Below are 27,912 nucleotides of genomic sequence, written 5' to 3'. Positions count from 1 at the left end.
AGCTATGGAGAATGTTTTTACTTTGCAATGAAAGGATTAATCTTGAGATGGAGAGGTGAGGTCCTACATATCCATTTCCAGGATACGTAGGACCTCAGGAGAAGCTTTTTAGGAAGAGGAGGAGCTTTTTTGGGAGATGTGTGCTGGGAATGTAGTGCTAAAAATAGCACTGAGGAAATTTTAAAGATTGCTCAAAGTGGGTTGAAAAAACAGTGGGCCCAATCTTGTATTTTAAACGCAGTATTTTCCTACAGACCAATGTTTTCCGGCTAGCGGGAGTGGGTATGAATAAAATATCAAGCACTGTTACACATCCCCCAAAGCTTGTATTAAGTGTTGTGAATTAGTGGTTTTGTTGATTTTAAGACATTCATTATTTTATTCCCAGTGTGGGTGGCTGGTGTTGGTGTTTTGATGACGTTTCTGTAGTGTATAGAGCCCCGCACGGCGCTCCTCAATGCCATACCCAGCGGCATGTTCCCTTTCCCTCGGGACATGGTCGATGTGGAATAAAGTTTGTAGTTTGTCCTGTAAGAGCTTGAACATGATGCAGCACAAATGCTGAAGAAAGTACACGAGGCTGCATGTGATGTTAATATAAAGATGAGAGAAAAGGGTAAGAAGCACCAAGTGTTTGTTTCAGTCACACCACGTCTCAGTCAATCCCCGCACCCCGCACCCTGGCCATGCAAGCACTGGCGCACCAAGTGTATGCACGCTCTTCTGCACTAACGCTGTTGTTGCGCTCCGTTTAAAAATGATGAAATGCAAATACAAGTGGCTACTTTGGGACATTCAGTGACAAGGCCTGATGATGAATGGGAGCGGTGCAGGAGGCACAGTTACACAGAGCACATGCGAGGGTTGCCCAAAATTAACCTGGCTAACGCCAGACTGCTGTGTGCGCTCGAATCATTTTGAACTGCACATCAGCCTGGGGACCATGGCCAAAATGGCTATGGACGATCGTAAACCACACCTTTCCTACGAGAAAATTAATTGGTGGTCCCCAGACTAAATATCACTTGTGATTTTAGTCTGGCGTTAGCCAGGCTAGCCCAAAATAATTGTATCTCGCCAAAATATTCTGTCTCCATGCACACGAGGGTTTGAGCCAGACCAGAGGCTTCATTAAGCCGCATGCGGCTGTTAAGATGGTGGCTGCAAAAGCCTTTTATGTGTGAAAATAAATAGCGAGGCCTCTATAAAGATGCTAAGCCCAAGAGCACATGAATCATAATATGCACAACAAAAGACAACATGCTTGGTTTGGTATCTCGACGATACCAACAAATGGTAAATCTGTGGTATTAGCATAACCTCTGATACCAGTATTGTATTGGAACAACCTTAACTAAAACCATGCCAGAAAAACCTGTAAATTAAGAAACATTATTAGAAGTAACTAAACATGAACACAATTGAATGCCTTTGCACTGGATTTTATTTGAAAATTAGCTTCAGCTTTGCTGATTATTGTATTCCAACCAGAGTGAAAGGTATAAAAAAAAACAACCACGTTCACAAAAAGTGCAGTAAACAAACAGTTTAGAGATAAAGCGCTGCACATCCTTTATGTTTAGCAAAATCTTCTCTACCAGTTCATTGCATTTCCAGTTAGAGCCCGGGCAGTTTTGAGCAATACCTTTAACCTTATGACCTCTGTTCTCTTCTTTTGGCACCACTTCTTCCTGACTGAAGGAGCCTCCAAAAGCAGCATCCACATAACTTTCTTTTCAGTTTGTGGAGATAGATCAGGAGCTGCAAAATGACACAGTTTAAATAAAGTGCATCTTTTACATCACAAGAGCAAAGTAAAGCTGTACACTGCACGATTCTGCCCAGTCTCACAAAGATCTAAAATAGAACCATTGTACGTACATAGAGTATCAAGGAGAGTCAGACATTTTGGAATTCTAGTCACAGACTGAGCACAGTTTTGCTGTAACTACAGTCTCCGTCAGGCGTGTTACCAACACATTGTAAGTGCACCGCCAGAGTCAAAAGCAACAATGGACACATAAACGGACCACATTTCTATTCTCTGCACTTTTCTGTGGACATAAACAGTTAGCAAGCGGCTGCGTCAGACTTCAATCTTTGAAACAGCGCGCACAGGGGATTTTACACTCTGGCAACATGCCATCTAAAAATCTTATAAGACAAAATGATATCGTGCAGTGTACACTAGGCCTTTGACATAATATAACTTATAACTCACCTGTTGCTGTGGTCATAACCAACTCTCTTCTTGAGCTTTCCTCTTCCTTGTTTCATGTAGAGTTCTTGTAACGTTTTGAGAATGAGCTGATTTAGGAAAGTTCATTTGAACATCGACAACTTCTCTGTTCGCTCTTGTCCTTCCATCGATTCTGTTGCAGATGCGTGAATAGAGTCGCAATCCTGCTCTTGCACTTCCCTTGGTTACTACGGTCTTCAAACAGCGACCCGGCTTCTGAAGATGATCGTCAGTCTTGCAAAAAATGAACCTCTTCCACTCAGATGAACAGAAATGTTTCAGCTTAAAAGCTTGTGCTCCCCTGCATCCCTGTTGTTGTTGCTGCTTCTTGGCACAATATGAACCAAAAAGAGCCAAAAGTTACCCAAAATATTGAAACCAAAGCAATGTCATTTGTGTGTTTCATCCAATATTTCGATTCGACTATCTCTAGCCTTTGAAATCAACAGCGACATCAGAATATGGAGGCATCACGTGGTCCAGACACGAGCCGCGGTGCCTTTATGGAAGAGGCGGCTGAGTCAGAGCACATGGCACCAGCTTCTGTATTTTTTTTTTTCCTTTTTTTTTTTTGAGACACAAGAAAAAGGTTTGACAAAACGATAGAAGGCATTTTACACTTGCACAGTCTTACAGTTGCTCTAAAAGGTGTTGAGGGAATACAAATCCTACAATAATAGGCAGGCAATACTCCCAGTGGAATGGTTTCTCCCCTGCATTTGACCCCTGAGAAACTGGCCCAGACAAAGAGAAGGGAACGTTTAAACAAGGACTCTGCATGTGGGAAAAACAGACCTTCCTTGTGAGATGTATGTTCCGTCAAATGAAAATCCCCCTAATGCAACGATCTAATGCGGTTACAAAATGGAGCTCAACACACACAAAAATAGACTTAAGTTTGTTGTAATTGGCAATAAAAGCTTTGATTGAGAACCTGAATAATTGTCAATGCAGGTGTAATGCTTTGCTTTGGCAATAGGTACTATGTTTGCAAACACAGTAAGAAACTGACCTTATTCTGCAGAAGAAGGACTTGACCTGGGCACTGTCAAACAGGACTCCAGCTGCGGAAATAAGAAACTGACATTAAGAAGTGTCATACCGGGCTTTTAAGAGGGAAATTCTACTTTTAATGCAATGTGCAAATGTTTTACTTTTCTGTGCGCGGTACTTATGTAAATAGAATTGATACTACAGTGAACAGTTCTTGAAAAAGTGTCAACTTGACCCCCTCACATTGAGTAAAAGCTTTCTGGTCAAATGTAGTACTTTATTAAGGCGTTACTACTTGCCCCTAAATAATAAATAATATACATGCCCATAAAATACTCCAAGTTACACAAACGCATTTAAATGTAGTGCCACAAAACAGCAGCAGAGGATGTGCTCCTTCCCTGGTGCCAGAGACCTATAAAACTTGCTAAACATGCTAATCGATGCAGGGACAGAGTTTGGCCACGGGCAGAAATAGAACATGTGACGCATATTGGAATGTGGGCGGGTGTTTTGAAGGTGGAAGAGGAAATCAGCCATATGGATAGAATTAGTGAAAGTTGCATAAATAAAACCAAACAAAACATCGTTCTGGGTATGTTTTTGCACATCCTTTCTCCTCACCTGTGTGCGAGTTGCTCCACGGCGGCAGGTGAGGCTGGGCCGTGTGTGAGTAGAACACATTCACATCCTGATGGAACAGAAGCTCCACAAACTTGGCCGACTCCAGGAACTTCCTCTTGCAGCAGAGGATGCTGTGAGCCTGCTCTGAAGCGTAGAGGATGTGGCAGCTCGACAGAGAGAAGACCACCACGAACGAGTCCTACAGCCAGAGGAGACGGATCAGGGTTAGAGTTCGGCGCGCGAGGTCGATTGATCATATGGAATAATGCAGCAGTTAATGACTGTGTACCGTATTTTTGAGCGTGTGCTCTGATGTGACCCTCTCCAGCTCCTCCAGGGAGCAGACGGTTGAGTACCGTCTCTCCTCCTGCCCGTTCCTCATCAGCAGCTTATAGTATTCGCTGTTGGCTACAGAGGAAACATGAGCAGGACAGAAAAGGGTTTACTCAGAGCTACCAAATCAAGCGCAAACAAAACTGGGGAGAGAGGACACCCCTGTCGAGTTACAATTGTACAATGTACTGCCGCACATGTGAGTGTTTTGTGGTACCTTGCACTTGTTTGACACAGTTGAGAGCGTAGTGCAGCGCCTCGACGGTGGAGGCTTTGCTGCGGCTGCGTTTGTCTGAGGGCAGTCTCTTCTTCATCTCAGCCACAGTGTTCATCACGTCTTTGTGCGTCTGACCTTTGCCCGTGTGATCGCCGCTGCAGCAAATCAACAGAAAGAAAAAGAATAGATTAACCTAGAAAAACTTGAATCAATATTGTGTCATCAATATTTCAATGACTGGGTGAATCATTTCTTTATTTTTGAGAAATGTCTTGTACAAGTCAGTAACGAGGGAAATTGGCAAACCTCCAGGAAATTAGCACTCCACAAAGATTCATTTGGAGAAGTATTCGAAACTATAAGATACTTAAAACGCACAACATTGGATTATTCATCTGTTTCATGGCTGCCCTAGGGTTGACAGGAGGAAATGTGTTTGTCAGTCACTGCAAACATCCTCGTCAAAGGCCACCACTAGAGGTCACAAACAAATGGACTCAATTCAGAACATAATCATGATTAAAAGACGTTTTGTTCCCATTTAAGCGTAAATTGGTGACGTGCGTTCTAGTGGTGGGACTCAATAAAATGTTTTAATCAAGTTAAATATGGTCTTTGTAATGAATGAATTCATGTAATATTTAAGAATCTAAGAATTTTTGCAGCCTTCCAGCCCCCAAAAAATCCCCCCCCCTCATTCAGCCTTGCAACTGAGAGGAGGTGAAGGGATTTTCAACTTTGGGACAACCCTCGCTGACTTGGACAGACAGTTCTATCCTGGATTGGACATTTGATGGAGAGAAGATTCAGGACTGTGAGGACTGTACGACAGAAGATGCAAGGGGAACGTCATTGATTCTGCAGACCGGGAAGACTCATCAGAAACGTAAGCAGCGCTGTTATTTCTGAACGGATCATTTGTCTGACAGTTTTAAACCTGTGGCTCTGAGACATAATATAGAACTATGGCAGGTCTGGGTCTAATACTGTACATGAAATCAAAGAAGAAAACCTCCTGCCTTCTTTCTGGTTCTGTACAAAACACAAATCATCTCGTACTTAGTGGTGCAAAACAAAAATATGTATCATGATTATCTTTGTACTTTAATTTCTTGCTTCTTTATTGTTTAGTTGTGTCTTTTGATAATATTGTCCCCCTTGTTTTCACATCCCCAGCCGCCACTGTCATCACCATCACAGAATGTGGGGAGTGAATTAAAAAAGCCAAAGATTGTCTGGAAAAGTGGTCTTGCTGTGTAAAAATACAAACCTCTTTATTGACATTGATGCCGAGGTTGACCCGGTCACGCTCCTCGGGCTGTGATTGGCCGATGACGACAGGTCATGTGATCCACTGGTCATGTCCTCGTCATCTGGCCCCGCCTCTCCTCCAGTGTTGGCATCGCTCTCTTGATGCGCTCGTCGGCCCGATGGCTCGCTCTCCTCTCCGGCTGCGGTCAGGTTGGGTAACGCAGGCTCCTCGGTCTCTCCTCCCGTCATCTCGGCGCTCGGGTCACAGATAGCTCTTAGGTGGTGTTTAGGAACTGGGTCTTCATATGTTCAGCAGGCAATAGAAGGGCCATGCCCATGTGGGTGAGGCTAGAGGGGCATGGGGGTAGCTGGAAAAGGGAAAAGATAATTAATTATTGTGTTTGTTAGTGCAAGGCGATATGACAATACATATTGTGAGGACGATAGAAGTGTCTATCGGGCCATTTCTCTAACGTTTCTCACAGAATTTGAGGGCATAGCAGCTCACGATGGTAAACATCCCCACGTCAAGCAATGTGATTTCGCACAGTATACATCAAGCATAAGGGAGAACCCCTGTGAACCATTGGTAAAAGGGTAAAAGTGTGTTGCGAGGGGTTTTACTGCCTTAAAGGGACTTTAATGAAATGTTAAAATTAAGTATTTTCCTCCCCCTACATGTTCCAGCCGTGTCCTAGTGTGTAGAATGAGCTTAGACCTGTTCACCACAACTGCCTCTAAAATCCTGCACTGTCACTCAAAAAGGTGGCAGTAGTGAGTTTAACATAACCAACTTGCATCTAGCGGATTGTTTTAGAATGTAAACCCCACAATAAACGAGGGACCACTGTACATCGTTATCGTGATATAAAATAGTCCATATCGTGATATATGAATTTTCCATATTGCCCAGCAGTCGTGTTCATGGTTACCGATCACTTTCATAGAGTTTCACTACCTCTAATAGAGCTCCTACCATTTACACGATCACAAGCAGGTGCACATCTGTGTAACCAAACCGGCTTTAGTGACAAAGAAGTGTCAAAAAATCGGATCAGGATATCCCTAATCTCTGCCTGATGCCCAGCGCAAATTGCGGCCTTGATTAGGGTTGGTCCATATCATGCCGTGCACGGTGTAAACGTTCATACCGCGGTAGATGAGATCATTTGTATGCCATGTCAGAACCACACGGAGATGCTGCGCTCAGAGTCACTGAAAGCAGCAGCATAAACAATCCTTTGAAAGTTACAATTAATTTAACCAATGTTTCTGGCAAACGTGTGCTAAACACGATATTGCCTGACAGTAAAAACACGTGTAAACTGCACAGAGGACGTGAACTTACAGGAGCATTCACTGTTATGGAGATGAAGGTGCAAATAATTGTAGCAATATTATCTGATTATTTATCTTCTGTGTTTTTTCCAGATGGAATTAAAGATTTAGATGAATTTAGATGAAACAACTGTCAGAAACACAAACTACTCTTCTGTAGGCCTAGCAGGGTTCTAGACTGCGACCAAAATGCTCGCATATGCGACTATTTTTAGAGAATGTGCGAGTAAAAAAAATAAGTGGTAGCATCTGTGCGAGCAAAAAAAAGAAAGAAAGTCTAATAGGCTTTATGAGGAGTGCTGCAAATAACGTTATAAACAGCGTGTCCAGAGCACTCCTCTGAGAACACACACACACTGCACAAACACGCACGCACGCACCACCCAAGCTTCTACTATTATTGAAGAAGTCAGCTGGTAGTTTACCTAAACGTTTTGTCCGGGCAAGTGCCCCGCTCTCCCTGTTGGTCCGAGAGACAGGTGAAATACAGACAGCAACAGAAGCCACGTGTCCCGACATGAATTAACCTTCTATTACTTTCTGCCAATGCGCACTTTCCGACACTTTATTCCCCAAAGAAGTATCTATTTTCACTTTTATGTTCGCCTTTTGGGGCGGTAGCGCTGCAGCCGAGCGGCGAGCTCACGAGCGCAGGTCAGAGAGAAGCACGAGCACCAGAGGAGGAGACAGGAGCAGAAAGAGTTTAGCGGTTTATGTTCCTACATGAGCTCGCTCAGATCTCCTCGCGGTCAGAAAAAGCTTGTTTTAGAGCGCAAATGTAAAGCTAACGGAGAGCTAACGTAAAGCTAACATAAAGCTAACGGAGAGCTAACAGCTGCTGTTATGGCCCGCCCTCCCTCAGCCGCAGCAGATTGAGCTCCTGTATTTTATTTAGGCTTTAGGCTAAACAGGTACTTTTTGCCTGTGTCTTAATTGGCAGTAATACATAATTTTATAAATGAATATCCTGTAAGTGACAGTGATATTGCAGATTTGGAAAGAAAGAGACAAGCAATTGTCAAGGAAGATGAATAATAATGGATTGAAAACACAAAATTAAAGCAGAACAATGCAACAAAAAAATATAATAAAACTATGTAAAATCACTATTATTTTAAAAAGTTTTAACACTATTTTGATCATTGTTAGGATCAATTATAAGTTATTTCGAACATGTTTATAACTGTCCTTGTTTTAATTTATTAAAATGGTGAATTTTGATATTGTGTCTGTGTCTGTGTGACCAAATGAAAAAGTTGGTAGCGCCAGCGCTACTAAAATAAAAGTTAGTCTTGAACCCTGCCTAGTAAACCTAAAAACTTTGTCGGGATTGCACTGTAAGTGATATAACTAATATGCACGCTAGCTTAAGTAGCCTGCCAGAGACATGACGTGTTAGCCGTAATTATTAAAATAAAGATGCAGCGCGACTCTTTTTCTGACGTGCAGAGCTCTCTCTGAGCAGCTTTACTGTTTAACACCGCGTGGTCTCGCTCTGCTTTTCGCACGGAAACTAAACCACTTTAAAGTGCCGCAATAGACGTCACATCGGAGCTAGCTGAGAGTGCGTGGATTTGGATAATCTCACGAAGGACCAAGAGAGGAGAGAGAGGAGAGCTGGAGAACATGGAGCAGCTTCAAAAACGTAGGCTACAATGCAAACAGCTAAATATTGCCCCGCTCACCCACAGTTACCCAAACTTTACACTAAAATTGAGAAAAAGCAAATAATAAGCTCAGAGTTTCAACACATTCCTCTTGCAAAATGTGTATTCCATGACTCTGTTCAGTTCACGTTTAGTTAAGATCCATTTATCCTGCAATCTCACATTTTTCCTAACATAAATAATATGCAGCATAAATAAATTCTATGTAAATGTCTTTAAAATAAATACGTATATTGAGAGATGGACGATGTTGTTACAATGGTTCACTGCAACATCGTCAACTGCCAATTAAGGGGATATCGCCCAACCCTACAAGTAACTCATGATAAAAATGACCTTCCAAGTACCACAAGACCAGAAAATACACACAACATACTAAATTAACTCACTAAACTGAGAGATCTTATTTAATGTTTGATTATGGGCTTTATGTTTCGTGAATGTTTCCTAAGATGTGATGTAACCAGGAAGCCAATCAGTCAATCCTTCATAACATAAAGTGCTTTACAGAATAAAAACACTTCCGCCCCACAAACCTTCCAACCCCCCAATATTTACAGGTATGAGATAGTGCTTGGCAATATTGACAAAAATCCTCACTTTTTGATAACAATGAAAGTTTTCTACATTCTGCATTATCCAAATCAAGAGTCCTGATCTCCTTCATCACATGTTCAGGTCACATTGCTCACCTTTATTCGTGCAATAGCAATTATAATCTGACACATGGGACGGGGATCAACTACTGTAAGTGTGAAGCACGTCGAAACAATCCAACATGTGCCATTGAGAAATGACACCACATTTTGCCACTGAATAAAAAAAAAAAAACACATTCCAGCCATTTGTGCTGACCTGGTTTATGAACCTGAGAACCGGGCAGGAGGATCGCATGTTATTATGCAGCGCTAATCACAGATCGCTAAAACGTGCGTCTGCAACAAATCCGTTCCGCCAATTCATTCCGGTTTGTGTTGAATGACATACGACGCCTGTTCAATCTAGTCCAGGTTTTTTTTTTGGGTTCCAGTCCAGGCCACTCGGGTGATGAATGAACCAACGATGGAGAACCGCCATCGTGATGCCACGCCCCCTCCTGTCAGGAACACGCACTGCTCTTCTGTAGGCCTAGTAAACCTAAAAACTTTGCAGGTATTGTATTGTATTGTACACTGTAAATAAACTGCGGTCAAGACTGCAGCGCTTAATGCTCGATCACGATTTTTTGAAAAAGTCAAGATTTTTGCATGGTCGTTCATATATTACTCTCAAACACTACTGTTTATCAAAGTAACAAAAAGAACATGCTTATTGAGTTGATCTTTTTCTTGTGCAACTGGTTGAGACTGTTCAGGTAAGCTATTAAGTAAACAAAAACAAACAAGTAATCTCAAGCTGAAGTTTAACAAAGTCTTTCTTAAACGGAGCACTTTATTTAGTTGTCTCTTTATATATAAATGCTGCCCTCAGAAAAAGATTGACCTATTTTATATTAGAGGCCACTTTTATTTAAGATTTTTTTTTAATATTTAAAAGTGCACCGGACTGAGCTTTGTTATACAGTGTTTATGTTTATATTTTATAGTGAGTTTTCAATAAAACTATTCGTATTTGGCTTTTGACAACATTCACTCACAGCTCTCACTAAAAAACATTGGGATATATATCGTATATCGATATTCAACCTATAGGATATGACTTTTGATCCATATCGCCCAGCTCTAACATCAATTTAAAAAAAGCCCTAAAATCAGTTTTAGACGGAAGAGAGACAGTTTTTTGGGCTCTGGACTTTTGTGCAGCAGAGGCAGTCATGTCTTTGATGAGAAACGTGCTGCTGTGGATCTCAGCTCAGGGGCTTTTATTCATAACAAGTGTTGTTTTCCTCCCGCTCACATTGACTTTAATGCAGAATGAATGGTCATTTGTAGTGCATCGATGACGTGTAGGTCAGATAAAAGCGACCTGTCCGTTCAGACTGAAGTCGCATTGCAAAAGATCAGATACGTATGGGATTCAGGGCTACATATCCAAGTGGCCTGGGTCACATTGGAAAAGATCAGATCTGTATCGTTCAGGCCGTCATGAAAAGATCATATACAGGTCGCATTACACTTTCTAAAACATAGTCTTGTTTAATACATTGTCAAAATGCTTTACAGTTACTTAAATTGAATAAAATGCATCACATAAATTCAAACCAGCAAACCGAGAAGAAAGACTGAATTCTAAACTGTTAATCTAATGTATCTCATGATTGTTATGGACATGTGAGTGCTTCACACTGGCGTGGATAAAGGAGGCGGGTCGGTCTGTGATCCAGACCGTCTGTCTGCAGTATTACATAACAGCAAGCTGTGATCAAAACACACATTTGCCTTCAGCACACGCTGAGATGTAAACCAAGCCTACATTTGTGCGCAAAGGCCTGAACACATAACAATCTCTCACTAAATAGGTGGCGTGGAGAAATACTTTCTGTTGGACAACATCGTGCTCATGTTTTCGCATATTGTCACCACTTTTTGATGTTTTTCGGAGAAAATAATTGGTCATTAGTTCATATGTGCTGACAGAGATAATGAACTTTGTGACAGTTTTCATGTGGATTCCTCCAGTAATGACTGAGATATGAAACACCTCAATGTTAAACTATAGGCTCTCTAGAATGTTGTGATGTCACGTGAACGCCACCTATTAAGAATGGGCTTTTAAATTGTACTGGTTTTGCTGGTTTACTCTAGTTTCTCGCCTGACGTACTGAGCATGTTCCTGTGTCTGCGCTGATCTACAGTATACTCCATTTTCCTTCCTTCCTTTTCACACCTTTAGCAGAAGCCGTGACGTCTGTTCTAAGGCAGGGCTCACGAGTTGCTCTTAAGAAATTCACAGGTGCAACTAAATATTGTGTATTAGCCGTGAACTGGGTTTGTAGGAAACCGTCTTCATGCAGATTTCATGATGTTGGCCAGTAGAAAGGACTTTTAACATAAGAATATAATGTGGCAGCTGTGTGAATCCAAACACTATCAAATCATTTTTTGAAAATGATTTGCAAAGCAGTTTCTCTCCCACAGAGTTGTGTTGGCGCCTGCTCCAACTGAATCCTAAAACATCAACTCAACCTACTGCAGGTGATATAACTGCAATAATATTTCCTATTTGAAGGAAGGAAGTTAGATAGTCAGACATTTGAGTCGGGGCAGAACCACAGGTGCCACATTGGTTTTCATTTCAAAAAGGAATCGAGCGCCGTCAACACAACACTGCTGACTTTTCAACACGAACGTACGGCCTTATTACACACACACACGCTTAAGTACAACTAACACTTATAGTTTCCATCAGTTAAGACAGTGCACATCCTCAGACACTTTACTCCGCACCCTACTGTTTCTGCTACTGATAGAAATCAAATCACTAGAACAGGAACCACTAGAATACACCCCCAGGCTCAAAACGTACCTCTTTGAATTAGCTTATAATCAGGTCAGTTAGGTAAAGCTCTAACCCACAGCCTGAAGTAAAGCTGCCTCAGGAGGAACACTGCTGTGGGAAGTACGGTCCACTGAGCGCCATCCTCTTCTTCTTACTGCAGACTTTGTCTTATCATGATACAATATTTAATTTATCTGTAGTCTGTTCATCACTATTCACATGGTGTCTAGATCAAACGGAGGAACCTGGGTGAACGGAGGAACCCTGCATTCTGGAATCTGAGGACTGGACGGTCTGTGATCTTGGCCCGTCTGCTTGAGGGATCCTTCGGCCCTGGGTCTCTATAGCCTGTCCGTCCATGGGAGTGGATCTCTCCTTCTGTGGTTCTCCCCAAGGTTTCCCTTTTCTCCTGCCGGGTTTTTGAGTTTTTCCTTGCCGTGCTGGAGAGTCTAAGGACGGGGGACGCCCACGCCGCTCGTCGCTACCTCCTATTGGACATTGTATTTGCCTGGATTCACCTGAACTTTAAATTGTCATATTCATTGCTCTGTTTTATTACCTTAATGTTTGGTGCTGCCCTGTGAGGCGACTTCTGTTGTGATATTGGGCTATACAAAACCATTAAACTTAGACTTAAACCCCGACCACCACAATCCCATACAACAACGAATGCACTCAAATTGTAAATAGATTCTTGTTTGTAGCTGCTAAAGTGGTATTACTAGTAGAGATGCACAATAATATCAACATTTTCACCTCAACAAAATGTGAAAAAGACGAGGAAATGCGAACCGTGGACCCGTGTTCAAGTTTAGCACTCGAACAGAGCGAGTCCTAAATCGCTGTATTATCTTGTATTTCCCAGAAAATAAATACCAGAGCCTCGCGATCGCAGTGCTATGAACGACACATGTTTGTCATCGATGAAATCAGCCATGCAGCTCGTGTTTTCTGCCGCACGACGCACACATTAACCCAGTGCAGGAGAGAGTGTCTTGCTTTATCTCATTTACTTCATGCAGAATACATACAACATACAACAACAACAACACATACATACAACAAACATGAATCTGTCACAGGCATCACGCCTCTCTCATGGCAGTGGCATAGGACACAACGACAGACACGCCTCTAGACTCAGTATTCTGTCTATATTACACTACTTTTGAATCTAAGAATACATTAGCACGATGTCGACAAAAAGAAAAATACTAAGACGGAAGTAGTTATATTATTAGGGCTGAACAATTTGGAAAATAATGGAATTGCAATTTTATTCTTCAATATTGACTAAACTAAATATGGGATTATTGTGTATTATATTATATGTATGTTTTACCAAACACAAGCAATGCATCAGCCTGTTTCATAGTAAACCAGTGTTAATTTCGTCGACTAAAATGTTTAGTCTTAATTTTAGTCAAAGTGATATTTTTGTGACTAAAATTGGACTAAAACTAAATTAAAAGTTTTTCATGAGACTAAAAGTATGACTAAAATGTCCAGATATTTTAGTCGACTAAAATAAGACTAAATAAAAATGAAAAGGAGAGACTAAAATCATCCAAACTTCATCATCAAAAATCATAAAACTAGACTACAATTGTAAAGTTTTTTTTCGACTAAATCTTGACTAAAATTAAATTACATTTTAGTCAAAAGACTAAAACTAAAATAAAATATGTTGTCAAAATTAACACTGTAGTAAACAATATTAGATTTATTTAACGTGATACAAACTTGATTACATTTTTTTTATCAGGTATAGCAACAGTATTCTAAAGCTAGCAGCAACTTGCTAATGCTAATGCTAACAAATCCAGGCTGAGACAGAAACCCAAATAAAAGGATATATATTTAGTGTAAAAAAGTCCAGTTATTCTGGTCTAATGTTTTTTCCATTACAGTTTATTAATAGATAGCTTACACTGAAAGTGGGAGTGGTCTGCTGGCCAGGCTTGGTACTGCTTCTATTAGAGATTAAACTAAACTTTTTAAGGAATGCTCTTGCAAACAAGCAGCAAGACACTGAATAAACGACTAAATATAATAATATAATGCTGCTAAATTACTCGCAAAATTGTAATTAACTCAAAATTGCAATTTGTACGTAATAATAGCAAATTCCAAAGCAGTTCTTTAAGTCAGTGTTTCCCAACCAGGAGTACTTGCATTTATTACAGATTAAAAAGAAAGATGAAAATGATGACTGTTAGAACATTATTTTGAAAGTAAAGGCTACTTTATCAGCACTTTACAGTCAAATGCTTGAATTTTAGCTTTGTTTAGTTTTTGTACGAATTAAGAGTAATTTTATTGATCCTTTAAATTAATCTGCACCACCCTTGAGGTAGGGGATACGTGCAGTACCTCTGGAGCATTCGAGGGATCTGCAAGATACAAATGGTTGGGAACCAAACTAGGGATGTCACGGTTACCGGTGTAGCGGGAAACCCCGGTAAAAATGTTGACAATAATAATTAAAATATTTAGGCAAAATGAGCCTTATGAGCCGCCGTCTTATCTGCTGAAGCTGCCACAGGCGCCTCTGTAGCTACAACCAAAACAAAACTTTCTTGAAGCTGGAATCATGTCCGACACGACAGCGTGCAGGATTTATCAGCCTCAGAGACCAATCCTGAAGTCTGGACATATTTTATAAAATAATGTGTATAAAAAGCATCGTTCAGGAGAACAAACAGCACAGCGGCACAAACACGGCACATCAGAAAACAGGCCGCAGCAGCGTCACCTGTAACTTCATTTTTTGAGCAGAATTCCCACTAAAGCAGTGATAAAAAGACGTTATTACCTTCTGAGCTGAAGGAACAGACCAGATCCACATCAGGCACTAGGGATGCACCGATAACACTTTTTCTAAAACCGATAAGAGTACTTTGATTTAAGTACTCGCCGATACCGAATGCCGATATGAGTACAAGGCATTTTCTTCAACGTTCTTACTTTTTTCACAGCAGATTGGTTTGTAATTAGTACATTTACTCATTTACATTTCCTTAAGTAAAGTAGGCGACACATTTAAGAGCAGGTATATTAGAATTGTGCTGATGCCATTTATTTATATTTTCATTCAATATAATTTTTTATTTTTATTGCACTTTATTACACAGACAGAAAAGCCCATGTCCAAACCTCCCAATGTCTGTGCTTTATTCATTTATGTATTTTTATTTAACAATAGAATTGAGATGTTACTTAAATGGTCTATTTTCGTCTTTACTTCAGCTCCGTGAAGATTTTCTCGTGTGTTTGTAGTAACTTAGCGAGAAGCTACAGCGTTTTCACTGTTCTGCTGCAGCTCATTTTCGCTCAATATAAACATGCTGTATGTCTCTAATTTGGATTTTCGGAGGAGTTTTTAGTCGCTGGGTTAGTTTTTCAGATGAATAAACCCCTGGGCATAAAACGGCGTCAGAATGGCCAAAACTGCGCTAGCTGCGAGTTAGCAACGTTAGCCTGTATGTTGTAAACACTGCAGACGCTGCAGCACGAACAACATTTAGCTCTGGTTAAATCCAGCTCAGACTCTGATTTAGAGAGCACAGTCTGTAATAAAGTCAGCTCTATGTGGATTATTGTATTTACACTAAACAATTCTCCAGTTTGTTGCTTCTTCTCTCCTCAGCTGAGAGCTGCGCCTCGTAGCTGCGCTGGCCTCACGTCAAATGGTATCGGTTTCTGGTATCGGGACCTCATGAATGAGTACGAGTATGAGTACAAGCATGTGGTATCGGCCCGATACCCGATACTGGTATCGGTGCATCCCTATCAGGCACTGCTTTCTTTCAGATAAACTTTTCTAAACACACTGCGCTGTTCGACAAAGTGAAAGCGCCTCACACGTCAAAGATCTGTTACATAGTGAGAGCGCTCACTCTGTCACTAAAAATGTACCATAACTGTTCCAAACATGGCTAATGGCTAATTTTCTCTTTGTCTAAGAACTCTAGCTTCTTATTCAGTCCAGTTTACTGTAAGTCCCGGTTTTGTCCTGGCTCAGACCGCGGCTCTGCCATCTCTGATAATGACTGAAGTGTTAGAGTCATAGCTTTGCTTAGCTTCTGTTCAGGCTTTTTTAGACTCACTGCGGATCATTTATTGACGTTTGGAGAGAAAAAGTACCGAAAATTAGCACTGGAAAAAAGAGTTTTCGATAGCGCCCCCTACCGGAGCTTTTTGGTCGGTACCAAGTAGGCACCGTTTAACGATACTCAGCCCTAATGTCCAGAGAAACAGACTCACTGAGGAAGCTCTGCACCTGCTACAAACAGTGCTTAATTTGCATTCCCCCACCTTTCAGTTCTTCAGGGTTAAGGATCCAGGAACTATTTAGGAGGATCAGGCAAAGATTTTTATTTTATTTTCTTCTTTAATGACCTAATCCCCAAAAGTGTAGGCCGCTTAAAACAACACAATAGAGCTGGAAAGGTCTTTAAACGCCAGTAAGGCTGAAATAGTCACAGTGACACTTATGACACTCTATCTGCTCTTATGATTTTTAAAATGCTGGAGTGTAATTAAACTTTTCATGCTTAATTCTACTCATTTATGTAACCCAAAAAATACATTGTGAGAGGCTTGTTGGACCAATGAATGACCTCAGAAAAATCTGCCCAAGAAAAAAGGTAAACAGTGCAAGCGTATTCGGATCACCAAACAAAACTTGTGCATGAAAAAATCCTTTTGTTACAGGTAGATTTGCACGGAGAATTACAATGATTGTCACTGATTGTAACTAGGGCTGCACAACACATCACAAAAAATATTGCATCATGAAATTAGGTGATTATTGCGGGAAGCCAATATATTACATCATCACTAAAGCCTTCTTCAACTGACTGAGATCGACGATTTTTGCTAATTCGGCCAAACTACAAATGCACTGAACTTGCAACTTAAATGAGTGGAAGTTCAGTTTTAGTTAAACATGTCCTAATTTACTTACATTTGAGTCTTGTTTTGGTTCAGATTAGGGCTGCAACTAACGATTATTTTGGTAATCGATTAATCTACCGATCATTTTTAAGATTAATCGCTTGGCTGTGAAAGGTGCATGGGAATTGTATTTCTTTTTTTCTTTTTTTTTTTATCACATAAAGCTAATGTGGCGCCGCTCGAGGACGTGTTGATGGAGTAAACTTAAAGTAAACGTTTGTCGGAGGCTCTTTGTGCTAATTCTGCTTTCTGATTGGACGAGACAAAGACAGATATTTGTGAAATTTACAATGTACAAAACACTGCAGACCCAAACTTTAAAAACAAAGTAGGTTTTCATCCAAAATACATAATTGTCATGTCTTTTTAGCTCTATTTTAGTCTGTGTTCACTAGAAAACGATTAATCGATTACTGAAATAGTTGACAACTATTTTAGTTCAATTAGTTGTTTCAGCCCTAGTTCAGATGTAGCGTTTGGTGTCTTGTTTTGACACAATTTGCAGGAAAACTAGTTACTTACAAGTGAGTAGAATGGAACATATCGTGTTGAGACGGTTTAGTAAAACATCACTATAATATTGTTATCGTGATATAGCACAGCCGTGTCGCAAGTTATTCACTATCATTCAGCCCTAACAGTAATCACAACAATACTTCTTGTAAACATCTGTCAGGTAGTAAAACAACAAAACAAAATGAGTGTAGTGACATAAACAGCTTAGCACCTTTAGGCAGGTCAATCCATGGTGTGTGTGTGTCTAAAACAATCCAATGCAGGCAAGCAAGTAGGGTAAACAGTTAATACAAGACTTATCACCATAGTTACTCATTGTGAATTAAGGTAAGTAGGTAAAACATGTAACGTTTAATTTGTAGTATTCAAATAATGTCACAAAACAACCTTTAAAGAGCACTGACGTTAGACAGGCCACAGTTTCACTATATGCCCAATAATACAAATGCTGTACTATAATATATTCATATAAATAGGCTTGGAACAGAAGATACCCACAAGCAGCAAGTGTGTGCAGCAAACAATAATAATGCCAAAACAAAGCATTTGAGCGATATGTCACCCTATGCAACACATCAAAGAGTCATATTTGAAACACAGGTAAATGAACTTACGCACAAATACGTAAAAACTTCGAGATCAGTGGGAGGCAGACTTATATAAGCTACATAAGGAATATGAAATACCCCTGGAATACACTTATTATTCCAAATGTCACTGTTACACATTGTTGTGGTCTTGGATTTTGGAAGTAGGGCAATCTTTTGTCATATTAAAGTTCTCATATTAACTCGCGTGAAGTCAACGTGCATCAACAACTCGAGCATAACCTATTTACGAAACGCGATTAATCGGCGAATACGAGCTCAGTTTACGGTAATTCAATCTTTTTCAAACCAGGGGAATGTCTTTTTTCAATACGTAACTTCGATCTCGCCCAAATCGCTCTTGAGGGTTATTCAAAATCCCCTTATTGACGGATGTGTTGAGCTAACCAAAGCAGACGTTGCCATGCGAACTACCCCTCCTCGTGGTATCATAAATCTGAACAAATCTATCAAACAAACCCGTTAAACACACTACAAAACATGATGAGGCATTGTTGAATTCATGAAAGAAGTTAATACAATAACACACAAGTACTCACGTTGCGGTGGGCGAGGTGTTGTCGGTTAGCTAGCCCGAAACAGTTAGCCAAAAGCGCCAATAATTGCACTTTTAAGCTTTAAACTTACTTTTAGCGACTGCAGACGTATCCGTATCGATCCTCGAGTTGAAGCAGAATCCAAAAAATGTGTCGGGTTCGGGTTTAATTTCAGTAAAATGCATAAATTGTGACACACGTCGGTAGACAGTTGAAACGAATCCTCCGCGCACGACACACTCATGCAACGTGAGACCGGAGGATCGACACGCCCCCCCTGCGCGCTGATTGGTCCGGCGTCACTCGCAGGAGGGCTGTGATTGGCGGACGGGAGGCTGTGATGGGAGGAGCTTAGCGAGGCGTTTCAGTCCGCGGTTTCACGTGTATCTACATGTTATGCAACAACAAACCACAACACCACACGGGCCGCGATAAAACCCAGGCGTTTCGTGCTTCATTTACATATAAAAACACAGGATAAAGATGGAAGTTATACGCACACCAAGGATTTGAGAGAACTATTTAGCTTCTGATGAGGATTGAGAATAAAATCTTTTGAATTACGGCATTTTGTTTTATTATGGGAGAGAATATTAGAGTAATAGTTGTTGTAGATAACAGAAAATGAACACCTAAATTCCCAATTATTTTGATTATAACCAGGGGCGGACTGGCCATATGTCCATTCTGGAAGAGCACAGAAGGGCCACTGGCTCTAGGGCCACCGGTCCCGCCTCAACCAAGCTTTACCCAAATCTAAAAGCTAAAAAAAGAGCATCAAAATAGCGAGAAAAAGGGGATGAAAAGTCAACAAAAACATGAGAAAAACACAACAAAACATTATGGAAAAAATAGCTCAAAAAGCAACAAAAATATGACAAAAATGTGGCCATCACTTTTGTAGGTCTTAGCTTTCAAATGAGGCGTTACATTGTTGATCTCCAGTCGAGAAGCTTTTAGATTTGGGTAAAGCCCAGTATAAAAAAACATGAATCTAAAAGGAATTCCGTGGAGTATGGTGCACCACAAGGCTCAATTTTGGGACCATTATTATTTATTATTTAAATTAATGATTTTGCTTCTGTCTCTACGACCGCCTTTCCCGTTCTTTTTGCTGATGATGCCAGTTAGAAAAAATAATAATAAAAAGCCTAACTAGGGAAAATGCACTCGTTAATGTTATGGCAGGGGGTAAGAGGTTAAAATATGGATTTGTAGAAGTCACAATTACGCTAATTTGGGCCACACTGGTCAGAGTCCAGGGCTGTTTTTAAGTCCCAGTCCGCCCCTGATTATAACAACTTATCAATTAACACTAAAGCAACTATGTGATCAAACGCAGCAAGAATCGGTGACGTCCTCTCTAAACCACACAGACAAGGACGAAATGCCTTGGTTGTATTCACCCCCCTCAACACAAGGCCCGCTCCCGTGTGCAGCACTGAGCAGGCTCTGAGTCACTCCAATCCAGGGGATGATGTTACCTCACTCCCAGCAACAGGAGGAACCAGCAGCATCTGTCTGCAGGTTTTAGTCCCCGGTGGTCCACCCAGTTTGGAAGACTCACCGATTACCAATAACCTTTCAACCGTATTTCATCTGGAAAGTCCCTTTGAGATTCAGATTCTTTTTCAGGGGATTTCTGAGCACCCAAACCGACAAACACGAGGGGAACATGCAAACTCTGCATAGAAAGGTTACATCTGGCCTGGGAATGAAGCATAAAGGTGTTTCAAAAGTGTTTCTACATTTGTATAAAAAAAAACAGCCCAATAATAAAATGTGTGATGTTTTATTATTTACCCAAACAAAGAAATACAGGATACAGAATTAAAAATTGCACTTTTAGCCAAATGCATTCACCAGTGAGAAGACCATAGGCTTACAATAGCTTTCAACGTGGCCTATTTATATCACGACATGAAGTCCATCCCATGTTTTACGGCAAAATTCATATTGACAAACAATATTTAAGCAAAGGTTAAAATGAGACAAAGTTAAACGCCCCTCCAACAAAAAAAACAACCTTCATTATTGTGGAAGCAACACAGAAATCATCCAGTGTTTCGAGTCACTGTCATTACTTAGTATTTCTGTACATCCATAAAGCAAAGCAGCAAACATGCAAACAAAACAAATAAACTCATTCATGTTTTTACATAAACTTACAATACTACTAAGCTAAAGTTAGAAACTTAAACACAAGAAGCACTAGTGAATGTTCTGAGGAGTTTCAACCATGACTAAAGAGGCGACTGCTTTAAATCAGCATTAAGGCGATAATGTTTACTTAAACCGGCTGGTGACGCTTCACCCTTTGGGTCGATTGTGATTTGGCGGTGGTCAAAAATGCACTTGGCACAGATTGGAAGGCAAGGCACCAGCTGCCAGCCCCAGAGCCGCTGTGGCCACAGAAGCAGCACGAGTAAGTGATCATGTACAGTTGCCTAAAACATTTTGAGAAGCTTGGAAAACCTCAGAGGAGAGAACCATTATGTTGGTAGATAATCACTGAACTAGAGGTTGTTTTTTGTTCAATTGGCTTGTTGCACAATGTGGCTATGCTAGTTCCTCTGAGCTGAAGTTGTGGGCGCTAGCACTTCCTGTTCGCATTCATTCCCATTAAGATTAGCTTCGACCTGTTCGAATCATGGTATTTCCTAGAGATTCTGTGGTGGACAGTGAGTTCCTGGTAGATGATCACTTCCTGCAGGGTAACGAGTTAATGCAGTGTAAATATTTCCGTAGATTAGACGTCTATGTTTATAACGTTCAGTGAGTTTGTCTTGAAGCTAAAGGCTAACATTAATTTCATGCATTATACAATTTGAAATAGTGCCTCAAATATAAACTTATCTGCATATAAAACATATTTTTTTATTGGTATTTGTTTGTATTCCATCTTTTATAGCATGTTAGCCTTTAGCTTCAAGACAAACTATCAATCCTTTATGATCACAGGTGTCTCCTCTGAACTCGTTACATCAAGATTTGAACACACAGTAAATGATCATCTACCGGGAACTCACTGCCCACAACGTAATCTTTAGAAAATACGATTATTTTTCCAGCAGGTCTGAGCTAATCTCTATAGGAAAAGAATACAGACAGGAAGTACTGGCGCTCACAACTTCTGGTCAGAGGAACTAGCATAGCCATACCGCGCAACAGGCTAATTGGTTCCCAAGCAAATAGCACAATGGGCACAATGTACATGGTTATGAAAGACTAAAATGGGCCAAAAAAAAAAAAGTACTTTCTTAGCAGGTTGTGGAGTGAAAAACTGTTTAACACTAATAAATCCCATTTCATTTGTGAAGCAACTTGTTTGTACTTGTAAAGGCCAACATGGCACATAGTCGGCTTTGGAGTTCTTTCATCTTTTATAAAATTGTCATCTTAGCTCTTATAGGCACTTGGTCTTTGTAACTCAGTAAATTTGTAATAAAACTGTGGAAAAACCAACCACAATAAAGGCACAACCTTTACAGATTACATGACAACTATTTTCCATAACCTATCTCATCAATGAAAAAAAATGGCACTTAAAATGTTCTAATTGGGCAACCTTTATGCAAAACAGAAGTATTTCATTTCTAACTACAGCACATCATCTAAGGCACTTCCATCAAACTAATAAGGACACATGCAGCTAATTATTAATACACAAAGAGAAATCATGAGAATTTACAATGTTTTTCCTAATCATGAAGTTACTTTGTGTACATAAATATATGGATCAAAAAAATAGCTTGAATTGGCTGCTTTGTTGTTAATAAAATAAAATAAAAAAAATAGAAAAGTTACTGAATTGTAAAATTGAACTTTTCTTTGGTATGAAATAACATATACTAATAAAATGGTTTATATATTTTAGCCGATATTAAAATGGTTGTACACAAAGCAACGTCAAACTTAAGGAAATGAGGACCTTAAAACAGGAAATGGTGGAGTGGGCAGTGACCATGTGACCAAAGGGCGAACTTTGACCCCCAGAGGTTGGTCCGTCGTCGGCAGCGTCCGGGAGGAGTTTATGAGTAATTCCAGACTGGGAAATAAAAGAAAATCATTAACATTCTTACAGGAAAGTGGTTTTATGCATTTTTATTGTACATTGATGGTGTACACACTGAGCGAGTGCAGTATAGCATGTGTAACAGACTGCTGTGAGGCGTTAGATCAGGATTTTCAATTTCAAACTGCAAATGTGGGCGGATGTGTTTAGTCTTTAGTTGCTCTGTAATGTATTAACTTAATGGTATTACACCTTCTCGAATATCTCTCTCAGCCTCTCAGAAATCATCTCTGGCTTTCGTGACTCATTGACTACGGGATGCACTGTATTTTGTTAAATTAGAAAAGATTTGTTTTACTGTGAAAGACTCCCTTGAAAAGTTTTCTAAAACACGGAACCCTTTATTTGTGACTCTCAGAAGAATGAATTTCCCTTTGGTACCCGATTAAACAACACAACTAACGCCTCACAATTCCTTAATCCCTGGCACCTGCTTTTTGTCTTGTTCTTTGTTGCCTTTTTTTTGGTAATGTTTTTTTGTGGGGGTTTTTTTTGGTGTGCTTTTAGTGATTGTTCCTTTTTTGTTTCTATGTCTATCTTGGCATAGTCTCTTTTGAATATTGGGTTTTCACGTTTATATTTATGTGCCTTAAAAATGTAAAATAAAGTGGGAAAAGAAAATGTATTAAATAAATCACTGTAGTTATATGACAGGCAAAAGCAATTTTCACAAACAGGGCATTGCTCTCCAGTAGATGGAAAAACAACGTTAAAGGCCAGGATGCATCAGCTGTTTGCCTACAATTCACCAAAACACCCGGCGAAACAAGCAGACGAATATTAACACTTAAAGAGACTAGATGCAAGTTCGCCATTTTATACTCACTACTGCCACCTCAGGTCATACGTGTAACTGCACCTTCTGTATTAAAGCAGTACTAAGCAACTCTTGCCTCTAGAGGCCATAAGCGCAACTGCAGGTGTCGTAGAAAGTTACGATTTGTTTACTTTTTAATTGTCTTGGAGAGTAAATACTACGCTGACAGGAAAGACGAAGGGAGAGAGGGTTACTGTGCATCCAATTATACAATGGAAATAATTAAAATCAAATAATTTTTCACTCAAACTTAGCTGTAAATACTGTTTAAAGTGATGCTAGCCCGCAGTTAGGTTTGCCCGTTAGCATGTTAGCTTCTTCTTCGTGATTCCATTAGTGTGTATTGGTGGCTCCGGTCCGGTGGCAGTCAAGTTTCAAGCATGGTTTTCTGGCCAGAGACACCAGGGGGAGATGAAAGACCCTCCAATCATCCCATAAACACTTGTATTACCCCCAGAGGGACTACGGATAGGATTTATTACGGTAAACAAGTTACTTAGTGCTGCTTTAAGCTCGTGCATGACGGCACTTCGGACCCGAAGTAACACCGTTTTGAGTGACAGTGCAGGATTTTAGAGGCAGTTGTGGTGAACAGGTCTGAGCTCACTCTACACATTAGGACATATTTGGAACATGTAGGGGGAGGAAAATACTTAGTTTTAACATTTTTAAACTCTGTATAGTCCCTTTAATACTAACAGGAAAAAGTTTAATCACGTAAAAGCCATTTTGGTTCAGAAAGAGTACTCACCAATAATGATGATGACAATGATCAATATTACAACTATGAGGATGGCCCACATCTGCAGGAGAAAACAGAACCCAAATCAGTCACAACACCACACAGCTTTTCCTTCATTCACTTCTTCACAGCCGCTTATTAAAACACGCCGCTGGGGAAACCTGTCCGGGTCAAAAGGTCATGAATTGATGATTAACCTATAGTCTAGTCCGTGCCTTAGAGAACATGCAAACACTGCACTGAACGTCCCGACTTGGTTCAAGAATCAAACCCAGGACTTTCTTGCAGTGAGGGCAACAAATCATGCGCATTTTGTGAACTTTAAACAACGTTATAACATTGTACTCAAGCCAAAAACAGACCTGGAGTTGTATTTGACTTAAGCGCTACAATCTGTACTTAATATTGCATCATTAGTAAAAACCTGAGAGTTTGTATTTATTAAGTTATTCCGATCACTGCCAGAGGAAGGTAAACTCTTTTGTCTTATAAGAATTTTAGATGTCACATTGGACGACGTGGGGATTGTAATATCGTGAGAAAAATCACAAATGAAGTAGCAATTTGTGATTTTTACTTTTTTATTCTGTACAGCTGCTCTGTCAGAGAGAGTTTTAAAAGACGTATATACCGTTTTTAACATAATTTAAACTGAGGTCGATGGGTCACGGTTTGAACTCAGGTCTGTTCTTTACATGTTGTTAACGTTTAGATCTGTCTGTTGTTGTCGTTGTGTATTTTTGCTCACTCCCCACGGGGACAATACATTTCTACTACTACTACAGAGCTACACTCGTCTCCACTGTGCGATTGTTCAAAGAGACAATCGCAGTTTCAGGCTTCAGAAAACGAGTGTTTAGCCGAGGCAAGTGCCACGACCTAAGATTTCCCCCCACGACTAGTGATGGTTCACCGCAGACGGCCAAAATGGCACAGTGTACACCCGGCATTACCCTTACATGAACATCATTGCACAGTATAAAACGTAAAACATCAAAGCTGAGGCATTTAAAAGTCGGTTTCTAAACTGTAAATGGCCACTGTAAACTGAATCCAGTCCAGAGCTGGTTTTTGTCCACGTTTTTTCTATTGCACTGCAGCTTGACTTACTTGAGCTCAGCTTCATATTCAGTTTTCTAAAACGCAGACGCAGCAAAAGCAACGCTACCACTCAGAGCAGCATGGCGGTCCAAACAAACACCAAACACCAGAGGTTACATTACCCGAAAATTCTCCGTCATTTACGGAATATTTTTTACTTTGACGGAAAATTTCAAAGGCCGTCCGTCATTTTGAAGGATTGAAGATCAAGCCGCAGCTCTGCTGTTTTTCAGAGTGCGCGTGTCTCTCTCTCTCTAAAGTTTCACACCGCGTCTTGTCTTGGATGAGCTCTTACAAGTTGTATCACTGCCTTGCCAGCTAACTTTCCTAACAACAACACGGGGAAGAAAACAACGATGCAAACGCGGTTAAAGGCTAATAATATCCTTCCCATATGGAGCGCTCTTCTCACATAAGTCTCAGGACGAGCTCATCTATCTCACCCTCTCTCTCTTCCCCCCCCCCCGTGTGCGTAGCGGGCGGTGCGTCGTGCAGTGATGGAACTAGTAAACATTGTCCGGATCACCCACCGTTTCTTACATTCCGTTAAAATTGAAAAAATCCAAATAATAAGCTCCACTTTACATTTGTATTCGTGCCATCTGAGCCTTGATATTGATGAGCAGGTGACGCTCTGAAAGTCGTCTCCTCTGAGACTTTTACGCACGAGTATATACATATTTCTGCTGCAAAATGTACCAAGACTGTTCAGATCAGGTTTAGTTCAGCTCCATTTATCCTGTAATCTCACATTTTTACTAACATAAATAACATGCAGCCTATATAAATATATATTTTTTTTTAAACGCTTATGGATTAATTCATGAAGGATAAAAATTGCTCATGACGGATTTTTTTCAACCCTGTCCTTCAAAATGAAGGAGAGAAATTATCCCGAGTGAAACCACTGCCAAACACACAGAGAAAAACTTTGCCCTGTCTTCATTTAGCGTTTCGAGGCGCAGCTTGATAGAAGTGATGATATAAATGACCGAGACCTGTTGAGAAAACTCATTCACAGCAGTTATGCCTGTCACTCAACAAAATTGAATTGAATTAACTCCTGTAGATTTACCTCCAGCCATAAGATCAGATCAAATACAATGGCTACAATAATTGCCTTGACAAACTGAGCGACTGAGCTTTCACCTGCTTATTTTTGTGCTCAACGCCCATAAAACAAAAGTGACATAGAGACATTAAGGTGTTGTTTAGTCCTTTTTACTCACAAAGGCCAGTTGTGTTTAAATGTCTCAGAGCGCACACAGCCACTTGGCATGCTGGGATACTGCTTGTGTAGAGTATATATTACCTTGCAGTTCTTCCACCAGTACTTCCTCTTGAGTTTGGCGGCGCTGGTCTCGAACTGCGAGGCTCCGGCCTGAAGTGCGTCCGCTCGGTCGTCCAGTTCCGAAAGCTTCTGATCACGCTCCAGAACTTTGTCCACGTTCACCCGCATTATGTCCACCACCTGCACAGAACATCAGCAGAGGGAGGTCAGGGCCAGGTCTAGCGGCACAATAGTCAAATGGAACCAGTTTACATTATTTCGACTTTGGAGCCGAGCAGATTTCTGGCAAACCCGACAATTAAAGTAAACAATTAAAGTGAAAGTAAACATTTTTGAAACGTTTTGTTGAGATCCCGAGCAGGCAAACACTATCTCAGGAGGAGCCACATGTTGAAAGTCTCTTCTGAGCTTTGACATGTGCTCCAAACTGCTGCACATGTTCTGTCAGTCAGTGGAGGCGAGTGACCCCCCCCCCTGTGCTGAGAGCCAGAGGAGCTCAGGTGAGGAGGAGCACGTCCCACCTGCTGCTTCACGGATCAGGAAGTGCTTCTTTGTTCCTCGTTAGATCAAGGAACTCCTCTCTCCCCTCTTCCTTTCTTCCTTCCTCTCCTCTTTCTTTCTCTCCTCTTTCTTTCTCTTCTGTCGTCTCCTTCTGTCCTCTCCTTCTGTCCTCTCCTTTCTTCTGTCCTCCTTCTGTCCTCTCCACTCTTCCTTTTTCTCCTTTCTTTCTCTCCACTCTTTCTTTCTCCCTTTCTCTCCTCCTCTCTTCCTCTCTTTCTCTCCTCCTCTCTTTCCTCCTTTCTTTCTCTCCTCTTTCTTTCTCTCCTCTTTCTTCTCTCCTCTTTCTTTCTCTCCTCTTTCTTTCTCTCCTCTTTCTTTCTCTCCTCTTTCTTTCTCTCCTCTTTCTTTCTCTCCTCTTCCTTTCTCTCCTCTTTCTTTCTCTCCTCTTCTTCTCTCCTCTCCTTCTCTCCTCTCCTTCTGTCCTCTCCTTCTGTCCTCTCCTTCTGTCCTCTCCTTCTGTCCTCTCCTTCTGTCCTCTCCTTCTGTCCTCTCCTTCTGTCCTCTCCTTCTGTCCTCTCCTTCTGTCCTCTCCACTCTTCCTTTTTCTCCTTTCTTTCTCTCTTTCTCTCCTCCTCTCTTTCTCTCCTCCTCTTTCTCTCTTCCTCT

At 40.7% G+C, this 27,912-nt stretch overlaps 2 protein-coding genes and 1 long non-coding RNA gene across 3 annotated transcripts in view; 1 reads left to right on the top strand and 2 right to left on the bottom strand.

Annotated features, from left to right (window-relative positions):
* per3 (period circadian clock 3) overlaps positions 1 to 18,949 on the bottom strand; it is a 39,323-nt gene extending 20,374 nt beyond the window's left edge. Inside the window, exons 1-6 of the mRNA XM_079582242.1 lie at positions 18,811 to 18,949; positions 5,677 to 6,025; positions 4,407 to 4,561; positions 4,146 to 4,264; positions 3,857 to 4,055; positions 3,252 to 3,303 (exon numbers count right to left, since the gene is read on the bottom strand). Coding sequence (XP_079438368.1) covers positions 3,252 to 3,303; positions 3,857 to 4,055; positions 4,146 to 4,264; positions 4,407 to 4,561; positions 5,677 to 5,906 — 755 coding nt within the window. The 5' untranslated portion in view covers positions 5,907 to 6,025; positions 18,811 to 18,949. The remainder of the gene's footprint in view (positions 1 to 3,251; positions 3,304 to 3,856; positions 4,056 to 4,145; positions 4,265 to 4,406; positions 4,562 to 5,676; positions 6,026 to 18,810) is intronic.
* LOC306982336 overlaps positions 1 to 27,912 on the top strand; it is a 284,342-nt gene that overhangs the window by 118,276 nt on the left and 138,154 nt on the right. The gene's annotated exons all lie outside the window — the stretch shown is intronic.
* The window catches only part of vamp3 (vesicle-associated membrane protein 3 (cellubrevin)), a 16,445-nt gene continuing 10,826 nt past the window's right edge, over positions 22,294 to 27,912 (bottom strand). The window contains exons 3-5 of the mRNA XM_079582240.1: positions 26,767 to 26,925; positions 24,363 to 24,414; positions 22,294 to 22,767 (exon numbers count right to left, since the gene is read on the bottom strand). Coding sequence (XP_079438366.1) covers positions 22,751 to 22,767; positions 24,363 to 24,414; positions 26,767 to 26,925 — 228 coding nt within the window. The 3' untranslated portion in view covers positions 22,294 to 22,750. The remainder of the gene's footprint in view (positions 22,768 to 24,362; positions 24,415 to 26,766; positions 26,926 to 27,912) is intronic.

The sequence above is a fragment of the Gobius niger genome, assembly GCF_951799975.1.
Source record: "Gobius niger genome assembly, chromosome: 24".
In the NCBI taxonomy this organism is placed as follows: domain Eukaryota; kingdom Metazoa; phylum Chordata; class Actinopteri; order Gobiiformes; family Gobiidae; genus Gobius; species Gobius niger.
Note: the sequence above shows the minus strand (reverse complement) of the source record. Positions and strands in the feature narration are given on the sequence as shown.